The sequence below is a fragment of the Echinococcus granulosus genome (genome assembly GCF_000524195.1).
Source record: "Echinococcus granulosus chromosome Unknown EG_S00140, whole genome shotgun sequence".
NCBI classification, from domain to species: domain Eukaryota; kingdom Metazoa; phylum Platyhelminthes; class Cestoda; order Cyclophyllidea; family Taeniidae; genus Echinococcus; species Echinococcus granulosus.
In genome coordinates, this window is record NW_020170520.1 from 68195 (window position 1) to 93342 (window position 25148).

The 25148-nt window shown below is 41.3% G+C and overlaps 6 protein-coding genes across 6 annotated transcripts in view; 2 read left to right on the plus strand and 4 right to left on the minus strand. All coding sequences in view use genetic code 11, as the record gives it.

Moving 5' to 3' along the window:
* Positions 1–715: 715 nt before the first annotated feature.
* Positions 716–1913, minus strand: EGR_09268 (hypothetical protein; the record flags this gene model as incomplete). Its single annotated transcript, XM_024498517.1, has 3 exons — positions 716–1008; positions 1735–1825; positions 1869–1913. 3 exons carry the CDS (start codon positions 1911–1913, stop codon positions 716–718), a joined length of 429 nt encoding a protein of 142 aa, XP_024347061.1.
* Positions 1914–6399: 4486 nt separating this feature from the next.
* EGR_09269 (Trypsin inhibitor) lies at positions 6400–6854 on the minus strand (the record flags this gene model as incomplete). The annotated part of the gene is made up of 2 exons (XM_024498518.1): positions 6400–6593; positions 6770–6854. The coding sequence occupies 2 exons, from the start codon at positions 6852–6854 to the stop codon at positions 6400–6402; spliced, it is 279 nt and encodes a 92-aa protein (XP_024347062.1).
* A 3492-nt stretch (positions 6855–10346) lies between these two features.
* EGR_09270 (Transmembrane protein 9) lies at positions 10347–11196 on the plus strand (the record flags this gene model as incomplete). Its single annotated transcript, XM_024498519.1, has 4 exons — positions 10347–10528; positions 10559–10646; positions 10677–10884; positions 11030–11196. 4 exons carry the CDS (start codon positions 10347–10349, stop codon positions 11194–11196), a joined length of 645 nt encoding a protein of 214 aa, XP_024347063.1.
* Positions 11197–12465: 1269 nt separating this feature from the next.
* Positions 12466–12828, minus strand: EGR_09271 (60S ribosomal protein L37a; the record flags this gene model as incomplete). The annotated part of the gene is made up of 3 exons (XM_024498520.1): positions 12466–12612; positions 12647–12775; positions 12814–12828. The coding sequence occupies 3 exons, from the start codon at positions 12826–12828 to the stop codon at positions 12466–12468; spliced, it is 291 nt and encodes a 96-aa protein (XP_024347064.1).
* A 760-nt stretch (positions 12829–13588) lies between these two features.
* Positions 13589–14632, minus strand: EGR_09272 (TATA box-binding protein-like protein 2; the record flags this gene model as incomplete). The annotated part of the gene is made up of 5 exons (XM_024498521.1): positions 13589–13668; positions 13859–13953; positions 14086–14189; positions 14235–14478; positions 14508–14632. The coding sequence occupies 5 exons, from the start codon at positions 14630–14632 to the stop codon at positions 13589–13591; spliced, it is 648 nt and encodes a 215-aa protein (XP_024347065.1).
* Positions 14633–18229: 3597 nt separating this feature from the next.
* EGR_09273 (Serine/threonine-protein kinase MARK2) overlaps positions 18230–25148 on the plus strand; it is a gene marked incomplete at both ends in the record, with an annotated part of 17054 nt that continues 10135 nt past the window's right edge. The window contains 6 exons of the mRNA XM_024498522.1: positions 18230–18263; positions 19044–19106; positions 20428–20492; positions 21458–21748; positions 22438–22491; positions 23201–23249. Coding sequence (XP_024347066.1) covers positions 18230–18263; positions 19044–19106; positions 20428–20492; positions 21458–21748; positions 22438–22491; positions 23201–23249 — 556 coding nt within the window. The remainder of the gene's footprint in view (positions 18264–19043; positions 19107–20427; positions 20493–21457; positions 21749–22437; positions 22492–23200; positions 23250–25148) is intronic.

Below are 25148 nucleotides of genomic sequence, written 5' to 3' on the forward strand. Positions count from 1 at the left end.
CTGTGAGCACACCTTTGCCTGAAGTTTATTTCACTTACTCTACAGTGATTCCGAGTTACAAAGAGGCCCGTACCGAGACCTCTCTCGCATCCGCACTCCAAAATAGATGCATTCCGACTACCAGCCAAAATTTGCGGTCTTCTTTGGTCCACTGAGCTGTTAAAAGATTCCTCGTTTTAGCTACTCAGTATTTTACATTCTCACACAAAAGGTTAATGTCTTCAGTGCCTAAAGCTTTTCATCTCAGTGATTTATCTGATAACGTTCGTGTGAAATGATTCAAAATAGTCATGTAAACCCAATGATTTGGCAGTTTAATTTACTCTTTTATCCGCAGCCCAAGTATTCCTTACCGCACTTTACTTTGCAATTCAAGCAACAAACTTGGCATTCTGCGCCGTCTGATATGCTTGCCCACTGCAGTTGGATTTTGCTGCAACATACGGCAACGCAATTAAATTCACAGCAATTCACAGCATTTCGGTAGCGTTTTATTCATATACTTCTTTAGTTCGTAGTATGGCATGTAGGCGAAAATACTTTATAATGTTGTTTTAGTCCATTAACTGCAGTACATCATGAGCTTGGTATGTTTTCTATCACTGTTCCAACGCGTATGTGTGTGTATGCATCCGAATGTTTACTGGGCCAAATAGTCCTTTTCTTATAGCGAATTCGGTCTCTTATGAAGTTGGGTGCAAATGATATTTTCCAATTAGTCAATTGGATGGACTTCGTAGGGCCAGTACCTCCTCTTCTGCGGCACCTCACCATAGAAGCCTTGAGAGTAGTACTCGTCGCTCTCTTGCAGTCGCGGACTGCTCCGTCGACGACCACCGAGGCAGATTAGCTCGCATTCCCTACGGGTCTTGAAACTGTTCAGCTTCGAATTGCACGAGCTCCATCCACTCCAGATGCACCGATCAAGGAGGTGATTGTAGACATAGTTTGGACGGTAGTACCAGCAGTTTGCAGTCTGTAGCTGCGGTCTACATAGTGGCGGAACCTCTACAAATAAATCGCATCACAGGCTTAACTACCTCTTCTTATATTAGCACCTGCAGAACTAATTAGTCATCTGTTTTGAAATGACCGAAACGTAGTGTTTTTAATGCATTTGATTTTTACAAGGCCCCATGCTATCACACAGGTGTACTAGCACACTCGTTCCACAGTTTAATGCAAAGGTTAATCTCTCTTGGTTCGACGCGTCAAATGGTGTAGCACTACTAAACTCGGAAATGCCCCATTTGAAAGGGTATTGGAATTTTGAGCAAATGCCCGGTTCCCTGCCTGCTACAAACGGTGGTTTTCTTCCGCTTCTTCATTTCTAAGGGTTTATTGACAGCACTTTGTAAAAATGAAGCATATGAACTGGAACACTATGTCCCAAAGTACTGTGAAATATCAACAATATTTAACCGATTCAATACCGACACTGTACGATTTACTATTTTTATGCTATCTTAAAATGAAAAAGAGCTATTTCATATTTGATAAAGCGTTAACTTTCTACCTCATTAAGCCATTTTAAATTTGTCCATAACCAAGTACTTGAATATTTTTGTTATTATCAGACATTGGGAGAAGGCTGTTCAACTTGTCTTCAGAAGATCAAAATAAAGTTGCCAAATAATTAAGGATGAATGACTTGAATTTACCACAAATAATATGAAAATTTAACACAGAAGGTTTAATAGGGGGTTTTTTAAAAATACGTTTGCAACTACTCACCAAAATTGTTAAAAGAAAATGCAAAACCAATGAAGAGAAGACAGAGAAGCCAATGACTCATTTGGACAGGCATGTTTCGTGCATGGAAAAACTGGTCCAGCCTCGGAGGAAAGTCGCCTTTTATTGTATCGCACCCAACCAATCAGTGGAGAGGTGAAGACACCGCGCCCGCCGTCCATCTCAGGTCACATGACACTGTTTACACAGACTGCGTGCTGTTTTGGCCTTCATTTTTCTCCTCCAACCCCTTGTCCTTTTAATCTATGTAAATAAATCTATTTTGCCGTCTGCACATGAAACTTAATAGATGATTTCAGAACCCAAAATTTGCATAAACTTTGACAGCTAACAGGAAAATCGCAAATACCCAACCATTTGGATTAGTTCCAACCGATTACACCAAAAGGTGTCGTTTGTTTTACTCCCAATTTAACAACGGCATTCTGTAGGGAGGGCATTCATAAATGTTAGCACTGTGAAGACGCTTGAGCAGCATTTACAGTGATAAATGAAGGGATGATTGCGCAATAATTCGGGCAAAATCCTCCCTTCACTTCGGATGCGTGTGGTAGTAGAAAGTGAATATTTGAAGTGAGCGAATTAACTGCAGCAAACATCCTGTTCCTGCGAGCAGATGTTTCAGTGCGGTCAAATGGGTTACATTTGAGGCACTTTGAACTGGGCTGTGCGCACTGGACAATTTCAAAACACGGTTTCCTCATCTCTTTAAGGCTTCCGAGGCCTTACCTCTCTTCGTCGCCAGCCCATTTCGTCTCTTTTACAGTCCTGTTTTTTAATGATGCTCAACCTCGGCCTGAGTGCTTTCTTTCATTAACACTATAACAAATATTTCCAGACTGGCGACTGATTTCCAGGAAATCAAGCCGCTTATCCTCCACATTTGGGATTACATTACATTACATTAGCATATGTAAGGTGGAGATACCATATCCATCGGTAATAAGTTGCTTTATAAGTGTGGTTTATCTATGCAATAATTTTGACTGAAGACTGCAATTTTTTGATGCCATCCCCTGGTATCTGTTGCCTAGAGGGTAATTTGGCAATGACACTGCTGCTGTGTGACCTTTACAGTTTATTTGAGGAGCTTTTGCGTGAGCCGATTTAAAAGCCGAGTTAATATTTGGGTGGATTCCTTGGAACTAAAGCAAGCACTAAAAATGTCATAAAACTTGACGATAACTTCCTTTGTTCGTGACCAAAGATTGCTATTCCAACAAATGTGGTTCCTCACAACTTCAACTATCACAGTAAAGCGTAATGGAAGTACTTAGCGCCATCACTTCACAATTATGAAACTCACGAGACCCTAAACTACGATCCCTATTTTATTTCCCCATTTCAGAGGGGTCACCGATTTATTTGAACTTTTACATGCGATTGAATCGCGGAAGCCTCCACTGATTTTACAGCTCCTTAAAAGTTCAGTTTGCGCTTCAAAAGGACTTTTTAATAATCTTGTCGGAGGTTAATGAATGCTCGTCAGGTGCGCATTTCTGATCACTGCCGGAGGTTAAACACTGACAGCGCACGTTGTAGCCCTTCTTATTTTTTTATGAGCTCCGCAATCATGCTGGTTTGTGTTTATTCAACCTCAAATGGAATGTGTAAATAATGCTAAAGGGCAAATCACTTTTACCTAATCAGTCAACAAGGTGGTAGCCCGTGGCTAGCCCAAGACACGAGATATGTGATACCACGCTAAATTGTTTAGTCTGTGCACCTCTTTGTATCTGTTCCAGACAGTACTAAGAAGGAAGTTAAGGCGCCTTACTACTCCTAATAAACCAAACTACCCAACTATTTAATAATATTTCAGAGTATTGCATTATGATTAGTTCAAATGTGTGCAAAAGTGCCTAATTGTTAATCAAGCATTTTAACTCAACGATGTCCCAAATCATTGGCTTGTCGGTAGCTCGTACATAAGTTCTGTCACTGGTAAAAACCAGGGTTTTTTTGTTTTGCAGTTTTTTTCCAGTGAAACAGTTTAATGTCTTTCGCAATAATACTCTAGTGTTTTTAGTTAGAAAAATCTAGGTGTTTTTGAATTGACGACGATTCTGGAGATTGCGTTGAATGGATACGTGCATAAGTTTATTTTTTAGCGAAATAGCAATTAATAGATTCAATTTATTTTTAGATAGTACACTTGCTGACATGCAGTTTGGACCGAAGACCGGAGCAACTAGACATCTAATTGGTGATTATTGCAAAAAATTTCCTCCAAAACCCTACCAAATATGTCAGACTCTTTAAACCACGTCCCTCTTTGATATATTTTGTCAAATTACTTACTTATTGCATACTATGTAAATTTAAACCACCTGTGTTATGCACGGTATGACATCTATGGCATAAGTACCAAGAAGGACATCAACTACTTCCAGCGTCTGTTTCCCTTGCCAAAGTTAAACCATCGGTGTTTGAAGCAGGCAGAGAATGTGGGGCACCACGTGCTCGTCCATCATTGATGTATGGTTGAAGGAAGCAGCGGACACAACTAATTCCCCTTTTTTTTATCTCTTCGTTGTGCGCCTGTCAAATTCCTAAAACGAGGGTTTACTACCTTCTACTTGTTCTATCCCCATACCTTCTCATCAATTTTGGATACCTTTAAGCAATAGCTACGACTTGATTCACCACTTAGTCAAACTGGCTTCGTAAAATTTGGCAGCTTTAGGAGTGACCCAAAAGGTGCCTGTCGAAAAATTTACCTAAAATTTTCGTGCATAAAAGACTGAAGACTTATAGAAGCACACCTTGCACTTGGCGTCAAAGCACGAAGAAGTCGGGCGTTCATTTTCGGCCAAGTGAATAAAAAATCAGCCAAGGTGTATATTTAGGCTCAAGGTTGACACATCCGCTCCAACAGTCACGTATCGAAATAAAATTTGGTCTTATATATCTTTCCTTCCTTTGTAATCTTTCCCTAAAGAATGGAAGTTAGGGAAGTTGTAAACAAAATTGATGATCGCTTGGTGTACTTGCTTGGCATTTATCAAAATGCAAAAAATACACTTATCGGCAGTGCTAGGTGAAATGATTTGGGAAGAATCCCTCCTTCCATAGGTCCAGTATTTAGTTATGAACGATATTAATTCGTCAATTCACATTTAGTTACTTGGGAAAAGTCTTTATTCGATTGCGTTTTGCAGAATTTTTTGTCTTCAGTTACTTGACAGATGGGGTACACTTCCTCCCCAGCAAATGTTTCGGACGTTCGCAGACCATGCGTGACAACTGCTGGTCGTGTGTCATCCAGAAGGGGAGGTGGTGTCGCAACGCCACATCTCATGTGACACGCATCTCAATTTGATCTCGCCATCGATGTGACCTCACTTGTGGGGGTGGTGGCATTAAAACCTTTTAGTAAATTGTAAAATGAAATAAAAGCGGATCTGCAGTACTAATGTATCCATCTGTGAGTCTGCGAAAGTTTTTTTTCGTTTTCAGAGAATCATTTACAGTGCAGTCTGTGCACCGTTAAAGTGAAAGAGCAGGGTCCTCAAACCACAATCCAAACTTGATCACACTTAGCATGATGTGCTCTCGTAAGAGAACACGCAATAATTTCACACTCTTGGATAATCACTGCTAGTCTCAAAATTGATAAAACTGTGAAACGAAGTGACTACTGCACTATCTGAATGACGAGCTCTAAAATGACTTACTTAATTCCTTAGGTTCCAATAGAGGCTCCTCAGTTCAGTGAAAATATTTTAAAGGCTTACAACTGATTCTTTCTGGGATATTTGGACTTGTTAATTTTGTAGTAGTTTCACGTGCATTTAAAATAGAAAAAAAAGTCCTTATCTTTGCAGCAGTTGAAAAACTCCAATCATCACACCAATTCCCTCTTGCACCATGAAAAATCCAACACTTTAACAGGCATTTCGTAAGCCATTTGCCATGGTCAAGGGTTTTGCAACATTAGAAATGCAGTTAGCATAGAGACTTAGCAAAACTAAAAATGACCCTGTTGACTTTCCCAGGCTCTATGTCAAGCAGAATTGACCTTCAAAAGCCATCCTTCTTGCCACACTTACCATAAAAATGAGTCTTAATAGGAGTGTAGGGTGACCTTACGTTTTAATCCATTTATGGAGTTAGGTTTTGCATCCATTCTAGGCTCTACTTTACAGAACAATTCTTAAACAGGTGCTCTAATGCAGAATATTAGTTCCCATAGCTCTTTCGTTTGTCTACAAACCATGACATGCTGGCACATGCCAGTTTTTATTTCGATACATATATTAGTAGCCTTTATCTATCCAAGCCAGTGTACCAACATGTGCTTTGTGAATGACAGCTAATTTTTTTCTTTGCCTTTTCTGATCCACATTCATTTCAACTTTGGTGTTCAGGTATGAATTCTGAATCTTTCAGTTTTCGCACACCACTAATGCAATGTCCTGTGTCTCACATGGCAAATATTCCATTAAAGAAACTTCAAAACAAACTGTCGTAGGAGTGTTTGTTTCTTCAGAGGAATCTGCATATTTTGTTGGTTCCGCTTTTAATTTGAGCTAATTAAATTGATGTTTTAACCTGCACTGCATATCGTCCTTCATTGACTTCCTCACATTTACAAGGGGATAGCTTACACCAGCTCAGAAATAGGTGAACCACAAAGACCAATATTTATTTAAACCTCAGATAACATCTTTTCATGCATTCCTTGTAGGTGAAGAAGTTATTTCTGTTGCCGCGACATCCACCATAAACGAACCGACGGCATTCATCCGTTTCGGAATCATAGCCATATCGCAGAAAGTAGCCTCGACATCGACCAGAACTAATCGGTAGGTTGCATCGGTTGATGTAACTAATTTTTCCTGTGGAAAGTAATTACCAGCATTGTTAGCGCATTCTGTATGAAAATATACTACTAATATTTAGTAAGTAACAAAATCTTAAGCTCATAAAATAGCCTGCGTAAGAAGTCGATAGAAAAGTAATTTTTTTATTGTACTTTAGCCTTATGAAGGTTGAAAAGGATTTACGAGCCCACCTCGACAGTAGCCTAGATTGAGCATAGAGGCCACAAAGAATGCAAGGAAAATGATGCTCACTGACGCATGGAGTGTGCGAAACATGATCGCGAGGTCGAGTTACAGTGGGAGCCAGCAACAACGCCCCTTCTTATACCCGCGTCTTAGAGCACTTCCGGCTATCGGAAGTGCCATTTTAACCAATTTGTAAGTTTTTGTGGGCGGTGTCTATTTTAAGTTGACGATTTAATCGTTTGCACCATTAAGGAAGCCTAGTTGTGAAGGTTTGCAAGCTTAAGCTTCGCATTGTTGGCACAACGAACTCTGATTTTCCTAGTAGCAATTAAAATATGCTTTCAAATGCACGCTAGTAATAGGAAACATATACTTGCGTCCAATATTTGTTAAAATGCAATAAATTTCCTGTGCTCTTTGAAAATGCGAATTAAGTCCCAAGGCGTCTAATTAGATATAGAACAAAGTCTCCTGCGTACAAAGGACTTGTGTAACTCTTAGATCTAATTGTCTCATCTACAGTCAGAAACTCTTAAGTTTCGAATATTATTATCCTTATTAATAATAATTTGGATTCAAGTTTATGTTATTGGGTGTTTACAATTGAATCAGTGTTCTCAGATGAGTAGTTCCAATTAAAACCCTTTAAAGTGCGTTTTTATGAGCGCCAAATAAATAAATCTTCTCTTAAACTCACCTTTTGCGCATAAAAATGTGTAAATTTCAGCGGTACATCCAAGGTTAGTAAGCATGATTGGCAAAACATATGGCTACTAAGAATTTTTTTCTTTCTACCATGTGGAATGAGGCTTTGATTTAACAGCAACCAAACTAAAAAAACACAATTGCAGTATTTGTCCCTAAAATTTTGAATGTTTTAGGCACACTTATCAGCTTTCATTCCCGGCATTTAATAGGCAGTTTGCGTTGTTTCACTTAACTTAGCAGGTATCATGTAAAGCAAATCGGCGGCTTCGGTTCCGCTAAGTGACTGCTCAGCTTACTCTCCATTTTCCCACTCATTTGATCCATCGGAACAGCTTGAGAGTGCCCATTTGTGTCCACTTTGTCATTCGATGGTGCAGAACCCACTGAAAACAAAAATAATGGGTACGCTTAAAGTAGATGGGGTGAAAATGTTGTCTTAAGATCGTTCGACGTAAGTTGATAATACATTAAGCAGTGAATTTCACATTGTACTTACTTCCTCCATGAGCAGATTCTACTCAGTAAATAATAATTCGTTTATGTATTTTTTTTTGTCTTGGGAAAATGATATATAAGCATTTAAAATACCTTCTACTGTGAATGCCTTTTGGTATTTCTTCAGAGCTTGATTGAAGTGGTTCGTTGAAAGCTAGGGGCATAATGGGAACTCCCTGTGAGGTGATGAGCCTTTTCTTATGACAAAGTCACTCTTAAGTTGACTTGCAGTACGATTCCACTTGGTTTGCCTCCCTCTTCTGCTGCCTTTTATCTAGTACCGATGTGAATTTCCCATATCTTGTATGCTTATCACATTGGAAGGACAATTATCCTTTGCAATCCCTGTCCCATACCCGAAGCTGTGATCACTTTTCAGCGTTTAATCATCTACAGGCCTGATTCTACATAATGGGTACGCGTAATACGCAATTTGAATGTTGTCAGGGGAGGCGTAAGCTTACATTATTTGCTGGTCAACTTACATACGTGAATTGTGGCAATGTAGTGCTATTTCACTTGTTTCTATTGCACTTCCTGCCTCACGAATTTTCACAGTTTCTACGCTAGCGACACAAAACCGCTTATTTTGTGAGTTTATGAAAAAGCTACTTTCCTGCTTGCATGCCTTACTGCAGCACGTCGGATGTTTAACTCTCGATTTTGGTGAAGGGGCCACTTAGGTGACCTGCCACTGTGCCTTAGTAGGGTGAACTAGCCTTCGGGCCATGCCCGTAGCCTCTCAGCCCTTCACAATGTCATATCAATGCGTTCTGCCAGGGTATGATTAATTCCTTCTTCTTTGGGGAAGTCTCGGGAAGTTACACTTGCAAGGCCTGTGGAAAGAGTAGAAGTACATAATCCAAGACCCATAAATTACCTGAATATAAATGTGTCAAAGTAATAAATTTAGGGACATTTAAGATTGACTTAATTTAATCTTAATAGATTGAAGCAAATGTTCCATTCGTTTGCTCATATAAATGGGTCTTGATTTACAAATTTAACGATATAGCACTTAAAGAAGTGCCTTAATTATCCGGATATTTTGGGAATTCATAGTTCGCTATAGTCGTGGATAGTAAAAAGAACAGTGGCGAAGTATTCGGTCTATTCCAGTCCCATTTTTCCTCAAATGAAGTGATAAAAAGTAGCAATAAGTGCAGTGTAAACGTGACGATAAGGGACACACACATGTGGGGTTGATTTGCGTCTGAAGTGGCCATAAGAATCTACTTAGTGTTATGTTCTTCCCAAAAGGACGTTAGTGTGGCCATATGGCTGTATAATTGACTCATTTCCTTTCCTTTTTAATAACATCAGGGGTATATTTAAAACTTAGGATAAGTGAAGAAGCAGTGAAAACATCGCGAATAAAACTAATAATAAACGCTCTTTGTAACATTTATCATTGAAAAATAACTTCTGTATCCCACAGCATTATGGTCATAAGAGCTAAAGGTATAGTTGTCCTTAATTCACTTCTACTAACAGTCCACTATACCAAGTGTACAATTTTGGCAGGATTAAAATCTGAGCTCAAGCGCTACGCACTCGCAGAGGCATCTACGTGCCATAATCCAGGAGCTTTAAAAACAATAAACATTTGAAGCCATTAGTCATGCACAAAAAACAAATAAGAAATCGCTTAAATAACTAATACCTTTTGCGCTTTTATGGTCAAAAAGCACCACCACCTTGTTTACATAGCAGTGCGCATTTGTACAAACATGCTTTATGAGAAGTAGGTGGGCGGGTCGAACTTCAATAACGACTGGACGAAAGCATTTAATCCCCTGGAGGGCAAAAAACCCACTTTTCTGTAAGACTTTTAACATCCACGCAGTTTTCATTTTAGTGACATTACATTACACCAAATATTCAAACCCATGTACGGATGGAGCAAAGGGCCTAATCTAATTACACACCCCAGGTTTCAAAATAGATTTGGAAGTTTACGCAAAATTTTCTTTCATGGACTAGAATTTCTAGCATACTTATAGTCCGGACGCAAAACAAAAAACAAACTGTTAAAGCAAAGCAAATATTTTCACATTTTGTAGAACAAGAAGTATAGGATATTCAACCTCCAAAACGAGTATCATGGTTCTCACCATAGGCCTAGAACAACCGATCTCTTAAATCAGTTTAATGTCGAAACAAAAGAATAATACTTTTATTAATGAAGACTTTTACAAATTTTCGGAGCATATAATTCATCATTTTAGCTTGGGCAATACCAAAAAACCAGAAGAATCATTATAGACATAAATGACGCCAGTAATTGGTTTATCAAAAATCCTAAATTAACAAATCAAATAAATGCGCACACTATGCATTTCGTTTTAATCACTAATTTGCTCCCAGCACACTTTGAAGATGCTGCAACGGTGCTTGTGGGTGTTGGTGCCCTTAACTTTTGCCATTTGCGTAGAGGCAATTTATGAAGATGCAAGATGTAAATGTGTTTGCGTTGATCATTCCGTTCCAAAAATCTCGAATGAGTCCTCAGCAGAACCGAAACGATCAGTCTACGTCAAATCAATTTCGTCTGATAAATGGTATACTCTCTCATCTCTAATGAATTTTAGTACCTGTCCCATAATGTTGGAAAATAAGTCTGATCTGTGTCCCTATTGTGATTGTAAGTATCAAGTTCGGAACACTACAACCATCAAGGTATGTGCTGTCTACTTCTAACTCTTGTAGGTTGTTGTAATAATGATTGTTGTCATGCTATCGACCCTCTCAATTTACCTTGTGTTTATGCTCATTTTGGAACCTTTTCTCGCATCACGTGGTCGCAAAAACTTACTGGATTCTGCTCAATCAAATTTATTTGTACCACCCAAAACCATACGCACATTTCGCAGCTACGTGATACCGTCTCAAAGAAATAACGACTATGATGACCTTAGTGAGCGATTTCCTTAGTTTTGCCCAACAAACTGTGTTTTTCCTAAGGATATTTCTTTTGCACGGCTACAAGTCTTACTTTGTCGTCCATGAAAAATCTCAAAATCGTTGGCAATCCTTTTACCATCATATTTGGTATTCTCTAGCCGCGACAGAAGCCAGTGGCGAGGAGGCTTCCGGATCCAGAAGTACAGTGGGACGGAGAGGAGTCAGCACAGTGGTTGGCCGGGCCCGCGAGCATCAGTCACGTTGGAAGGGCCGTATTGAGGCCCAGCGCGACCGCGTCTTTAATGAACGCACCATCCTTAACTGAATTTCCTTATTTCTCCCCTTCCTCCTTGATTTGGTCATTATTGTTGATTTTACTAATTTTATGAATACATTGTTTCATCAGTCGTCCCTGTTAGTTTCGTTAGCATTTGTTGGAGCATGCAGGATCACCTCACTATAATTCCTCAAAGTAAGCAGGGTTGGGGTTTTCACCTCGAACTCCAGACTTGTCATCGGTCTGTATCGAATGCAATCGTCCTAGACGGAGGTCCAGGAGTATAAACTCGCGCTAACCGTGTTTGGCCGTTCTGACCCTTTTCGGTACTTCTCGATTTGGGCGTGTACTGCTGTCGTGATTCAAGGTTGAAGACGACAGATCAGTTCCTAAGGTACAAGCTCAGGACTTGAGAGGCATCTCGGGGCTGTCACATTCGGATAAGGGCGCCGCTGTGCTTACTCACCCAAACCGGAAGCGCGTTCCATTGTTCAGACAGGGTACGCAGCTCAACAAATCGGCTACCCTTACGCAGTGTAGTCACAACTTTACAAACGACCAACGAATAGGGAAACCTCAGTAACGTCTCAGCTACTTGGACAGGACGACCTCTAACTGTCACATAGAAGGCACGACGGGATCACACCACAAGAACTCAGCGAAAACCAATCTCCTGTAAATAAAAAACTGACTACCGTTAAATGAGAACAGCGATGTGCAAAGACTCGTGAGGCAGACTGACGTGAATTTGCCCTGCTGATTTCTGCCGCGCAGACGGCAACCACGAAGTAACAAACTTTCAAAATAGTGGCATCAAAAAAATCTGGAGCGGCACATCTATTCGCACCGACGAAAAACAAAGCATACACCAGCTAAGAGTTCCGCAACGCCGGGACGCAACGCGTCCGACAGCCCCCAAATGTTGAAGGCGTAGTAAAAGTTACAAACCATCGGCCGACATCCAATGCCAAAATGCATATGCTACGAGCCAATATCGACCCACACGAGAACGACTACCACACCCTACGGCTCAGACCCAGCAAGAACGTAGAGTAGACAAGCATAAAACATCGTGAACAGACCTTGACTATGGGTAAATCGTTCAGGGCGCAGGTGAGAGCAAAGAAGTGTGCAAACAATACCCAAGCATTAAAGACTAAGGGGCCTGTCCGGCTAGCGATTACCATGTTAAAGCAATAATGACAGGACAAACTACTCGGGATGTTAAGAAGGGAAAACTCAGTAACGCAGTAACACCACAAATTACCGAGAGCGATAAGACGGCACCCGTCTCAGAAGGTATATTATAAAAATACTTCATGCCTTAAGAGTTTCACGAAGACGACGAATAGCGGCACGGGTGGTGGCTGCAGCTGTCGTACTGCAAACATAAGCTCCACCGGCGATCTGCTTTCCACAGCGCTTGCATGCCCAAATACCAGCAGCTTTACGCCTTAACGCCTCCTAACGATATAGTAGCTTAAACAAGAAACACTACCTTCCCACAAAAATTGCAATTGTAAGTTGCGTGCTGACTGACTTCAATTTTCTTGACAGTCTTTCTCAATGAAGCACCATAGCGAGTGCCATACTTACCAACGATACCAACCTTCTTTGTACGCTTCGCCTATGTTTGCAAAAAAGTAGAGCTAAGTATCGGCTTACCATCCCTTGTGACATGCACGAAGTAAACGCTACACCAAAAGGTTAAAAATTCAAACAAAGCCCCGCAGAGTCAAAAGTAAATGCAAGAATAGTTAGGAATTCAAAATTTTTGGTAAAATTAGGGCAAAAAGTTAGCCTTTTGTACATTTTTGGCGCCGGATTCTAAATGAACCAATGCTTTAACAGGGCTATTTACTAGAACTCACTCGAAACCAAAGGTGCATAATTACAGTGCCCTGAGACATCTCTAAAAACGAACAAAGACGCAGTATTTTGACAGAATCGTTTAGATTGACCTGAACTAAGGCTTGGGCCTATTAATATGGCCCGGAGGCCGAGCCATCCGACGAAGGTGCAACGGCGGAGGATCCTAAGCAGCCCTTTGCCGAAACCGAATGGTAAGCCTTTAGCGTTTTACACGGTATCTGCTAGGCACAGCTCCCCCTGCGCGGACCAGCCCTACACCCACCCCATTCTTGCCTCTTGCCGTACCCAACCGCCCAGGCCTCCCTACAGCGCACCTTGGCAAAAACGACCCTCCCCCGGAGCATTAATCAGTGCTCCCCGGTGTTGCCATGGCGACCAACCCCTAAACCCTCCCCCATTGACCAACTAATGTACATCAAGAACCTCCAGCCACCTGAGTTGATAACACAGGGGCTCCTTGGCTCGATTTGTCGCGGATGAGACAAAAAAAGTGGAATTACATCAGCACACCAGACGTAGCTGAACAATTAGTGCAAGAATATATAGGACAATGTAAGAGATAGGGGAATCAAGCCATCTTCCTAAAGTTCCTCAAAACTGGGTATACTTTGTTCAAAGCCTCGTAAACCAATTCCACTGATTTCGCACCTAAAATAGAAAACCAAAAGAACCCTAAGGGACAATAGGATGTGGTGGCCGGGATATATTCATTTAAAATTCACCATGTACAAGTCTCAAAGGGAAGGACGAAAATATCTAACCGTGTATTACTTAAGAAGGAGCACTATTTTAAGGCAAATGAAACGAAGGAATATCCAAGAAACCAGAAGTGACATACCGGTTATGATAACTTTCCCATTTACGAAGATTAGGAATACCAATTTTGGATTAATGATCCGATAAATAAGACCAGGGAAAATTTCTGGCTCATACCTATAGGCCACAAAAAGACTTTATAAACGCTATGGACTGGTAAAGTATGTACAAGAAGCTTAAATATTAATAGTAAAGGCACTCAAGCAAAGGTACAGAGTGCCGCAGCATGGCTTTGAAGAGATAACCTACTGGGACATTTGTTCATTGGCCATAAGCAGACCTTCAAGACGAATGGGGAACTTCAGATCGACTATTCCAACCACGTTTTGTATTCGAAAATTATTGAACTGTACCTAGAATAAAGGTACCAGACTGATAAAGTAGTAGGTTGATCTTACAGGAAAACCCAGCTTTTGTATCACACGAGCACATTTCCTAGCGCCCAAATTGTTTGATTCTTCTGATTTGCCGCCCGTAGTAACCATTTTTCCAGTACTAAAAAGCAGACAAGTTACGCGCGGTTCTCGAAGTCTGATGACGCATCCAGTGAAACGCCTCGGATTATATTCGGCATTTCTGATGTACATAACAACTTTCCTTAACTCAATCGGACAAGCCAGGTCCACCGATGAAACAACGTTACTACAGAATCACCAAGGAAAGAGGTGTACTATATGATCGGTTCTGGAAGACCTTCGAGTAATTCAACTTTGGGACGCGAGGGGACAAATTTGTGAATAAGGAGAGGAGCAGGCTCCCCACCTTTTGAACTCGAGGCAGGCACCGTGCTATCCATCGTCTGCACACGACGCACGGAAAGGTGCGGCCTAGCTCGACCAAATCAGTGTCAACATCATGCTTTAAAACAACAAGTTCGTCTACCTTAACATAGCATGGTAATAGATATTTGTGCCAATTTTCAGGCGTTTTTAATTAACAAGCAGCGGTAACATCGGGGTTTGGGTCACATTTGCATCCATCAAGCAATAAAAAACCCATGTTTCGGTTAGTTGGTGCCTTTTTTACTATTGTCAATGCACACATAACTAATTCTTATAAAACCACTAGAATAACCACAAAATAACAAAACTAGCGGGGCGTGCTACATCGTAAAAACACAACCTTCTGATACCTATATGAGTGCTGATGCAGGAAATTTGCTAATGATCTTTTAGTTTTTCCCTTTTCAATAAGTGTTAATTTGCTTACCAGAAGTAAACCTTAGCATTTTAGGATAATACAAATTTGTAATGCATCAAACTAATAAAAAATCCTTGTTGGGAACTCCAAAATGGTAATTTGTGGTACATACCCACACACAATATCACTTTGTGTAGCGTCCCGAGACTCCCTGAAGACGAAAGTAGACAAAATACTCGGGCAGAATATATACTCAGCGCAGAGAAGGTGTCTGGGCTATTGGCATGGCCCGAAGTCCAGCCCGCTCAATGAGGTACAGGAGGGCAAATTCAAAGTACAATAGTGACGCCTCACCAGTACCGAGGGATAAACCACTATCGTATTACACTTGCTTCATTGACCCTCAAGCCGGAAACAAAACTTATGCTTTGGCAACATAAGATTTTGCGAGTGATTCGCGTTCACTGGTTCTTAAAAGATAGGTGACGCTTCCTCAATCAAGCGACTGATCTGATCCATCCACTTTACACACCAAAGTTTTATTTAACTAAGCAAGCGTTTTATTTGCATACTGGAAGATATCTATGTTAAGAACATCCTGCATATATATATGTGTATTAACTAAATATTCTAAGTTTGTGCAGAACTACACGGACTCAATCTCTGTAGGTAGTGCTCCATCTCTGCATCATGGTCTTAATGTTCGGCACCGATAAGTGTTCTGGACACTGCTTTGGCTTATTTTGACCTCACCAAGACTTGGAGTGCCACACAGTAATAACATTAGCAGGAAAGTAATAGCATACTACGTTGGCTATTTGTTTAATTTGAGTTTATGGTAAAAGGACTACTTAGTCGCCCCGTCACCATTCCTTTGCAATTATAACAAGCCCTACGGTATTTCGAATATAGGTATACTCTCTCCTAGTACTTTGTTTTCGCTTGTCTTTAGGGAAGTTCCAGTAGCTCTCGGCTCTGATAAAGGGAATTGGGGTACTCCGCCATTGTACCCGTGCAAAGCCGCCTGGTCTTCGGGCTATGTCTGTAGCCCCAGTCCTACAATACGTTGATATTACACAACTCCATCCAATTACTTTCTTCTCGCGTATTCAGAGAAGTCTTGGGGAGCTATAAGTATCGATGTTCTGCCAACTAATATTTTTTCAAGCACGAATTACCACAAATTTTATCTTCTAACATCTCAAATTTCTGCTATAAGTTGCTATTAGTAGAGATGTAGGAGCTGAGAGGCTATTACCATAGCCCAAAAGTCATACTACAGAGCGGAAGTGTGGTGTGTCGACTGAAGTGTCAACGTAGTTAAGCAAAAGGTCAAATCTCTACACAGTCCTCCTCTCCTTTTGAATGACTTTGTCCAAGATCCTTTTGGTTAGTCTTCCGCTTCACCCACCGCAACATAATCGGCGCTTTGAATACGAGATATCAAAATGCCAGTCATTAGCATTTCATTTATATGAGGAAGTATTTGATGCAGTGCTAATGTGGCACTGAAATCGAATACCACTGGAGCTGTTTTATTTATAAACTACGTTGCGGAAGCGGAAATCCACCATTTTTCGAATTCTTGAGAAAGGCCAATGATTTACGTGGGGACCGTTTTCCACACCAACTGTTAGCCACAGGTATATTGCCCAAAAGTGGGTCTGCTTCATGCGGAGCTACTCATTCACATCCATTCCTCTTCACTGCTTTGGTCCCACTTCAGTACCGTCTAGATGGGTTAAATTCAAACTTTGGTAGCGAAGAGGAGTATAGCTTGTTTAGGTATTTAATAATTTCAAGTAGGCTACCGTAGGTAGCACTATTATGGACTTTTATAATAGTTCAAGCATAGTAATGCTTTATTTATTTATAACACTCCTGGAGAGTACGGAATTGAGGCAATTGCTAAAGGGAGACATCATTTTTTGTACTTATGTTGGGAGACTTAACAGATTCATCCATCCGCGGCAGGTGGCAGGCATAGCATTCAGTTACAAAAATCAAGGCAGTTGACCTTTTAGGTCGAGTTCACCTAGCACTGCTATCAAAGCAGCGTCTCGAATCTCCTCAAAATCGTAACAAGCCGAAGTGTTGTAACAGAGCATGGCCGAAAGGCCAAGTTGTAGATGTGAAATGCAATCTGTAAAAAGTGAACGGTCTGTGTCGTTAAACATGCAGCTAAACAAAATACCAACCTATCCTGTATCACGTTATCCTAGTTTCTATTCTCTTTGGGTCTAAGTCTCCAGCCTTTACTATGAATGTAATATGTTAGAGGTTTAAAGCTCGGTTTTGGGTAAGGGAACACTTTGCGCCTTGGCGATCGTACCTCCGTTATGTAAGACGACCTCTCGATCTGTCAGTAGCCCAACTTCTTCTGTGTGTTGAATGTGTGTAATCTGCACTAATATTATGTACTGCTTCGCCTTTAGGGAAGTCTTGGGACGGCTGAAAGCGAATTCGATCTTAATGGACAGCACTCTTGCTCAAAACTGCTGTCTGATAAACCTCTTGGGGCGGAAGATGTATATATACTACGGATGGGAGAATCGGTGACAACCTAAAACAGAAGAGCCAATTTCGACTTCAACTTTCGGCAACCAACCCAGCCTAGTGTTCTGCAGGAAAGCCACTAACAAGTAAAACGACACTAACCCTGAGTCACCTGGGACAGTTCCGTGCCTGCATAAAGACATCGATAAGATGAATTCGTGCTGCCTCCTCCAAATTCCAACTAACAGGGCAGAATCCGGATGAATATGACTGAGTAGCCCTGGTGTCAGAAAAATTTAGCAAGGAGGAACAGACGCACAACTTTATTCCCATGGAACTGTGCTAAATCCTGTCCTCCATTACATGAATATGCCATTAGGCCGGTATTCCTACATCTACGTTTGGACACGCGTAATAACCAGCGCATTACCCCATTCCCGACTCCATTTCTCGTACAGGACGAAAATGCAGATCCTGATCAGGTGTAAGGGAAAGTCAGCGAAGTTGCGGGAAAGTATCTCCTCAACTGCTTACAAACTAGATGACTGACAGGGTTATGGAGTGGGTGGTTTCCTTACAGCAATGACTACACTGTGATGGCTGACGCAGAAGGTTAACGAAGGGGACTATCGAAGGCGACACCCAGAAGAAGAGAGAAAGTGGGGCACAAGTAGGTTGTTAAACTCGGGGTTTTTGGCAAAGGACAACTTTATGTTATGGCCATTTTACCTTTGATAGGTAAGCTAGTCTCTGGGCCATGCCAGCAACCTCTCAGCCGGACTCTATGTTTAGTATGTATGTTCTACTCTGGTTTTATAACTTATTTTGTCTTTAAGGAAGCCTTGAAGAGCTGTGTAATAATGTGATACGATGGTGGTTTATACCTCGGTATTGGCGAGACGCCACTTTTGTACTTTGAATTAGCCCCCTTGTACTTCGCTGGGTGGGCTGGCCATCGGGCCATGCCAGTAGCCCAGCCACCTTCTCTGTGCTGAATATATTTATATTCTGCCCGAGTATAGTGTCTTTCTTCGTTTTTAGGGAAGTCTTGGGACGCTACAATAATCCAATTACTGGAATATTTAAGTCAACGGATTGTGTTGGCTACTTTCCACAATTTTCCTTTATAAGGTTTGATGCCCCAAAAAGAGGTCTTAAAAACACAAAGCTAGGGAAATGCAATATGTAATAAATCAAAATCAACTTGCAGCATTAATATATTAACATTAAGTTATTCTTACTCCAACAGATTCCTAATGATTTACGTCAAGTATTTTAAAGTTCATACCGTGATGATCAAAAAATTAGCAACAAACAGAACTGCTTAATCGTTTTTACTTTAATCGTCCATCATAAAGTTCTTTACTTTTCTTTACTTTTCCATGCCTATAGCTACCTAGCAGATCGGTTGAATCGACATCTTAATTAGTTTCGCCTATCTATTAACAATTTTATTGCTTAAAATAGTAAATATAATCGTCCGTAGCCTACTTAAAAACCATTACTGCAACTTATCATAGACGGCTTTATTTATTGGCTGAGTTGTTTATAGGCATGTAAATATTCACTAGGCGGTTCACGCAACGGCCTCCGTCAGGATTGTGTTTTGGGTTTGTTTGATGTCATTGTTTATAGTGAGTTTCAAAAGCACCGTGCTTTACCCTCCATTAATTATTGCTCTATCACTTTGCTGTCTTATACTAGCTCCACCTTTAAATAGTTCGTGTTTGATGAGTAGTGATTTCAACGGGCGAGTTTCATATTTGAACAGCCTTGTTGTTATCATATGTGCTTTGTTGTTTAACTAATTTCCCTCATTTTAAAGTCTCGTATTTTCGAGGACTCTGTCATTGCTCCGGAATCACCCTTTTGACTTAGTGCATGCCAGCTCCCCTAATAGCTGTTAATAGCGTTTTTAATTGCGGCAAATATTTTACCGTGGATAGGGAACTTCGGATGCTTCGTCTGCTTTGGTGTGCTCGTGATATGTTGGAATCCATGGAATTGTTGAATGTTTGCTTGTGTGTTTCATGTCTTCTATGCTAAACTAAAAAGCCGGGAAAATATTTCTGACTCGGTTTTTAATTTTACTTGGATGAAGTTATTTGGCTTGTTTGTGACTTTTTGTTAGTTCTGTAAATTATTAAAAACTGATTCAAGATTCATGCTTATACTGCTACTTGCTTGGTGGAATCGTTGGACTATTATTTCCGTAGTTTATTGGGCTTTTCTAGTACGATGTAGATTTGAATCCTGTGATCTTACGGGAGACTTAGCGTGCAGTCTTGTAGCAGTCGTTACATCCAGAGGTTTTTATGCAACATAGCCGGGCAATATTTCTTTCCAGTAAGTACTTATTTATTACCACTTCAATATCTGTCTGGTCATTAGCCAACACTTGCCTCAAATTACTAAAGTAATGACATACATACTCAAGGAATGGGCTTATTTATTGGAGGAAAATTGTTGGCTTTACTGCGAATATGATGGGAAATGTAATCCCATAGATTCCAATAAATCGTGATTCAGATCAGATAGTGCCTCGGGGTTGATTTGATAAACGTTCGACATTTGTGTGTTTAAAGGTTTGGCATCCAATTTAGTTAATTCAGTTTGGTGATTGCCATAGATCAAGCTGCTTTGTCCATTAATTGTCACAAGCGAATCTATAAACAAATGATTTGAGTGTTGTACAATTACGGTCCCGTCTAGTTTTACTGGCCAGGGGCTGCCGAGGGACTGCGGATTTCATAGCACAACTATCGTACCATTTCTTTTGCGCTAGCCTTGCGTAGTTTTTATTTGGGTTGTTTCAGTTTTGACAGCATTTATTGACGGTGTGATCGCTATCCGTAACACGTCTCCTCTCCTCCAAGTTGTGTGACATTGTCAGATAAAATTGCATGCAAGGACGATTGTGTCAGCATAATAATGTGTGTCTTTTACCGATTTTAGAAGTTCTAATGTCTGCTGCCACTAGTTCGGTATCGGCCCAACCTGTAGATCCATCAAACAATTTGGTAAGTACTTTAGGCACTTTAATGCACCACTTGACTTAATCTTGAACTGAAAGCGGTCTATACATACACACCCTTTTTATGCATAATTGCTTTCCTCTACGTTACATTACTGCATACAAAACAGAGGAATTTCTGTGCTAAATGGATTCCGCTTTCGACTTTGGTGTCATTCTAGAGTGGTTGTACTGATTTCGAGATAGTTGCAGCGTGTGGATGTCTGTCGCACCGGTGAACTGACCAATGGGCTCTTCAGAATAAAAACCGTCAAACCAGTGTTTTGAAAACTTACTGCAAAGATCGGATGGATGTTGCTTCCAGTTTATTATAAACATTCACTTCTACGGCTTTCACCAATCGAATCAAATGGTCTTAATTCCGGAGATACTCTCTCGATACTGTTGGGATCTCATAAGATTTTGAATCAGTTTCGAAAACCCTAGTGTGTAGTTGGTGACGAAAATAGCATTTGGCAGGCTTTCAGCTTACACCCCAATGCTATATTTCTTTGAGTGCATTAAAGTGCTGATAGTTTGAGGAAATCTTTTTTGAAAAGAACCTGTCAGTTTTTTTATAATCTAAAATGTTAACTGAATACTGCTCTACTTTTTATTCAAGATGTTCCCTTGCTTTAAATAGACCATTTCAGTAAACTATTTACTTGTGCATTATAATAGTGGAAAAACGGGTCATGCATTGATATGTACCTGAATTCTTTTTGTTGCTGGGATTGACTTGGGTAGCATTCAAATGTCATTGTGACATTTACAATGTGATATGGGCCTCTCTTCAATTTCGTCCCAATTTGCATAATGGGAACATTATGCTATTTCGTTGCTCTTGTCTCTATGAGTACCGAATAGTTTGAAAATAGTCGATATTAGGACGGTGTTTCTCTGTCGTAGCTATTTATGAGTGTTCACTGTTGAAGCTCGGACGTGAGATGACAATTTCTTATTCTCCCTAAGAATGGTCTGTCTGTGGGACAACAGCAGCAACAATCGCCAGCTGATGCCACGGTCGAGGAGAGTTGGAAGAGCGCTGCCTCCACCGCCGCGAATTCCTCTGCGGAGGGAGGTGGTGGAGCGGAGAAGCGCTTGGCCAGTGATAGCACAGGGCCTACTACCGCCGCCCCACCACCAGCTAAGCGCGCCTGGCGCGACCAGCCTCACGTAGGCAAGTACAAACTTATCCGCACCCTCGGAAGTGGCAATTTCGCTAAGGTCAAACTCGCCCAGCACATAACCACCAAGAAAGAGGTAGGCTCCTCTCCCGTTGCTACACTGTTCGCGTTACTTATTACCATAACCTAGTCCCTACGACTAAAAGGCCCGTTGTTTTTACGTACGGAAGCAATTTTTGCACTTTTTCTATTTTTTGGGTCCACCATTACTTTTTTACTCCTTAATAGGTATTTTTTTCAGTGGATTTAGAACATAGCCATTTAAGCATTACTTAAAATAACTACCAAATTTTTCCTACCCCACTATCTTTCATTAAAGCGCTCAAGTGTTCTTTGGCGGTATTATTAAGTAGTGTAGGTTCAGTTTATGAAATATCAAAAATTGACCACACGTGCGCTTGGTGGGAGGCCGATTTCGTGTCTGGAGTGTTCCTCTAACTCAAGTTAGTCAGCAGTGCTCACGTTACATAAATCAAGACTGGTTTTTCTACGATATTTACCTCATGGGTAGTTCTAAAAACCGCGCAATGCTGTTATTTTTTAGTACCACTTCTAGTGATTATGGTTGTGTCCTTCCTGTGTCATCTGATCATTTAAATTTGTGTTGGCAGTACCTGTAGTTGGAGCTGCTCTTTTCTCATTTGCTGTCTACTTGTTACCGCTCCAACCCTACTTTTGTGTGAATGGAATGTCTCTTAACCGTATTCCTCTTCCATTTATTACTGCGTGCGTACACAATGGTATCTTTTTCCTCTTCCATTACAGGTTGCTGTTAAGGTGATCGACAAGGGGAAACTCAATCATGCGAGTTTAAACAAGGTAGGTTATACTACCGCATCTTTCTTCCTGCGCCACCGTCTCACAGCCGTCCTTCTCGAATGCTCACGAAAGCAAAGCTCAGGAAGTGGTAACGGCAACTATTTGTCCGGCCGCGCATGTCCACACGCTGCTCGGTGGCTTACGTAATTCTCATCGGTCTTGTAATTGGTTGCCGTCTCACGATGACCTGGCCTTCAAGCTCTTAGCGTGCTAAGGAAGACAAGCAGGCAGGCGAGGGTGGTGGCTCACCAACTTCCCAACTGTTATTTTATGGCCCTTTTTGAAGTCCATTCTCATCGGCCCCACTTTAGGTGATGCCACATTTCCATTGGGCGTGAATGCATTTTTGAGTAGTCCCAAATCCCAAGAACGTTTCGCTTATGTCACATACATTTAGCGTCTTGAAGTCGCTTTAAAGCTGTATTTGGGCATTGTTGCCTCAGCTCATGAATTTCATCTGTGGGGTGCGTTGAAATGCTGCTTTGTGAGGCGTGTGTGTGTGTGCATGCGCGGTCGCAAATGCACTTGTGGTCTTTCAATTTATCAATTAGCATAATGGGAGGGCGAGCATTTGTAATGAGGCCACTTTGTTTATCCTCATGCAAATTTGCGTACACATACACACACACGTACGCGCCCATCTGACTTTCGATGTCTCCATCGTTGGAGTTTTTGTGTCGGCGTCCTAACCCACCTTTCTACTCTTCAGCTTTTTCGCGAGGTGAATGTGATGAAGCAACTTAATCATCCCAACATCGGTAAGTTAGTCACTTTTCAACGCTGCGATTTTGCCTTCTTTGATCCATTTTTTGTGCCTCATTTCATTCTTAATGACTTTTTCTTTCTGCTCTTTATCGGTTCAAGATGAGTCTGCAAAGCATGCTACTTCTTTTAAAAACGTCAAACTTCGCCTTTCTTACCAAATATATGGTTTCCCTGCATTCTTCTTTTTAAGGGGAATCGTGTGTTCTACTTTGGGATCCATTCGTACAGCAAAAGTTAGGCACTTTTTTAATTGTGAATAGGACAAAATTGGGACAGACTTGACATTGTTCGTATAAAAAAGTGAATATCACAAAACCCCAGCATCCATCCATTAATCAGTCATCTGAGGCCTTGATCCATTCATTACTGTCGAGGGAGTGGCGACAAATTTGGCAGTAACTGTGCAAAATATTTCATAGGGCGCTCACGCCCATGCTCAGTCTTCAACACCAAGGCTCGTTTCACTCGCTTCGCCTCCTCATCATTCCCCAATATCCCTGCCTTGTGCACAAGTGTTTTTTGGAGGGGAGGCATATCTTTTCGTTCCTCTTTAATCTGATTATATGTCTTGGACTCATTTATGTTTTTCATCGTTTTCTGCCCTTTACTTATACAAGCACATCGCGGATTCACGTCATCCCATCTCTAGCTCAGCTCTGCTTCGACATCAGCATTCATAGTAATTAAAGGAGTTTTTGCATCCTCCTTTGTGCTGTCTGTGACCTAATCCATTGGTAGTGGATTTCGGTTTGCCTTTGGAAAAGTGTCGTGATCGTCTAGTCTTTCCAGTATGTCTTCATTGCCATCGTTCATTATAAATCAAGCAATTGAAATTTTATGAAGTTCCGGATCGTGTCAAAAGCTACCTTGAAAGTGCCTTTTAAACTAATAAAAAGTTCACCCCTCCCCCTGCCTGCCCAACTTCTGTCTCTTCTCTTGCTTGAGCTATTTCGTTGGCCCGAAGTAGCCCGATTGAGACCGTGTATCCGTCTGGATGCACATGCGCGATGGTGATGGAGGAGAGCGTGTGTGTCTGCTTGAGCAGGTAAACACAATTGGCGTGCTGCCCGCGCCTTGGGTACTTTCGTTGTCTTCATTTCTCGTGCTCCTACTGGCTGATCTCTCCACAAATGGTGGCGTCGCCATTGCCTGTTTGTTGTACAACAGCCTGTCAATTAGCCTGTGCACGCAGTCATCAAGAAAACTAGGGGGAAGGGGCGGTAGCATTTTTTGATGCTTTTTAGTTGCCCCTAGATGCATAATTTTCTCACCACTGATTTAAGTACCCGCCTTGGGGTTCGCACACCAGACCCACGGGGATTTGGGCATTTTTAGTGATCGAATTAGGGAGGACTAAGGCGGATGAAAGTGATCCCTTGTTTAGATCGGAAGGTGGAACGCTTGCTGCTGTGGCACTGGTTACGCAGCGAATTGTTCCTTTGCGGGTAAAACACACCATCTCTCTCTCACTTGAACGTTTGGTGAATCGTTCCCTGTGAAAACCTATTAATTTCGCCTTGTTTAACGCTCATGCTTGGGACTTGGCCATCTCACTCCGTTATGTCCGACTCCTAAGCTTCATCAGCCGATTTCGTGGTTATGCAGGGAGATTTGCGTCCTTTTATTGGCCTTCAATTATTACGGGCCTTCAAATCCACTTCTCTTTTCCAAAAATGGATTCTTAAATTGCGTGGGATATTTTTTGATAATCCTAAGGCCGTCCAGGCAACAGCAGTGATGATAGCTAGTCAGCCCCAGTCGAAATCGTTCTCCTAGTTCTCAGGGGAGCATCCTCATCCGACTATGTAGGAGTTAGCGACTACGCCTAGTAAACTGGTTGACTTCTCAGTTTCGCCGTTCGTGCGGATTTCACACTAGTTACTACTCTCACC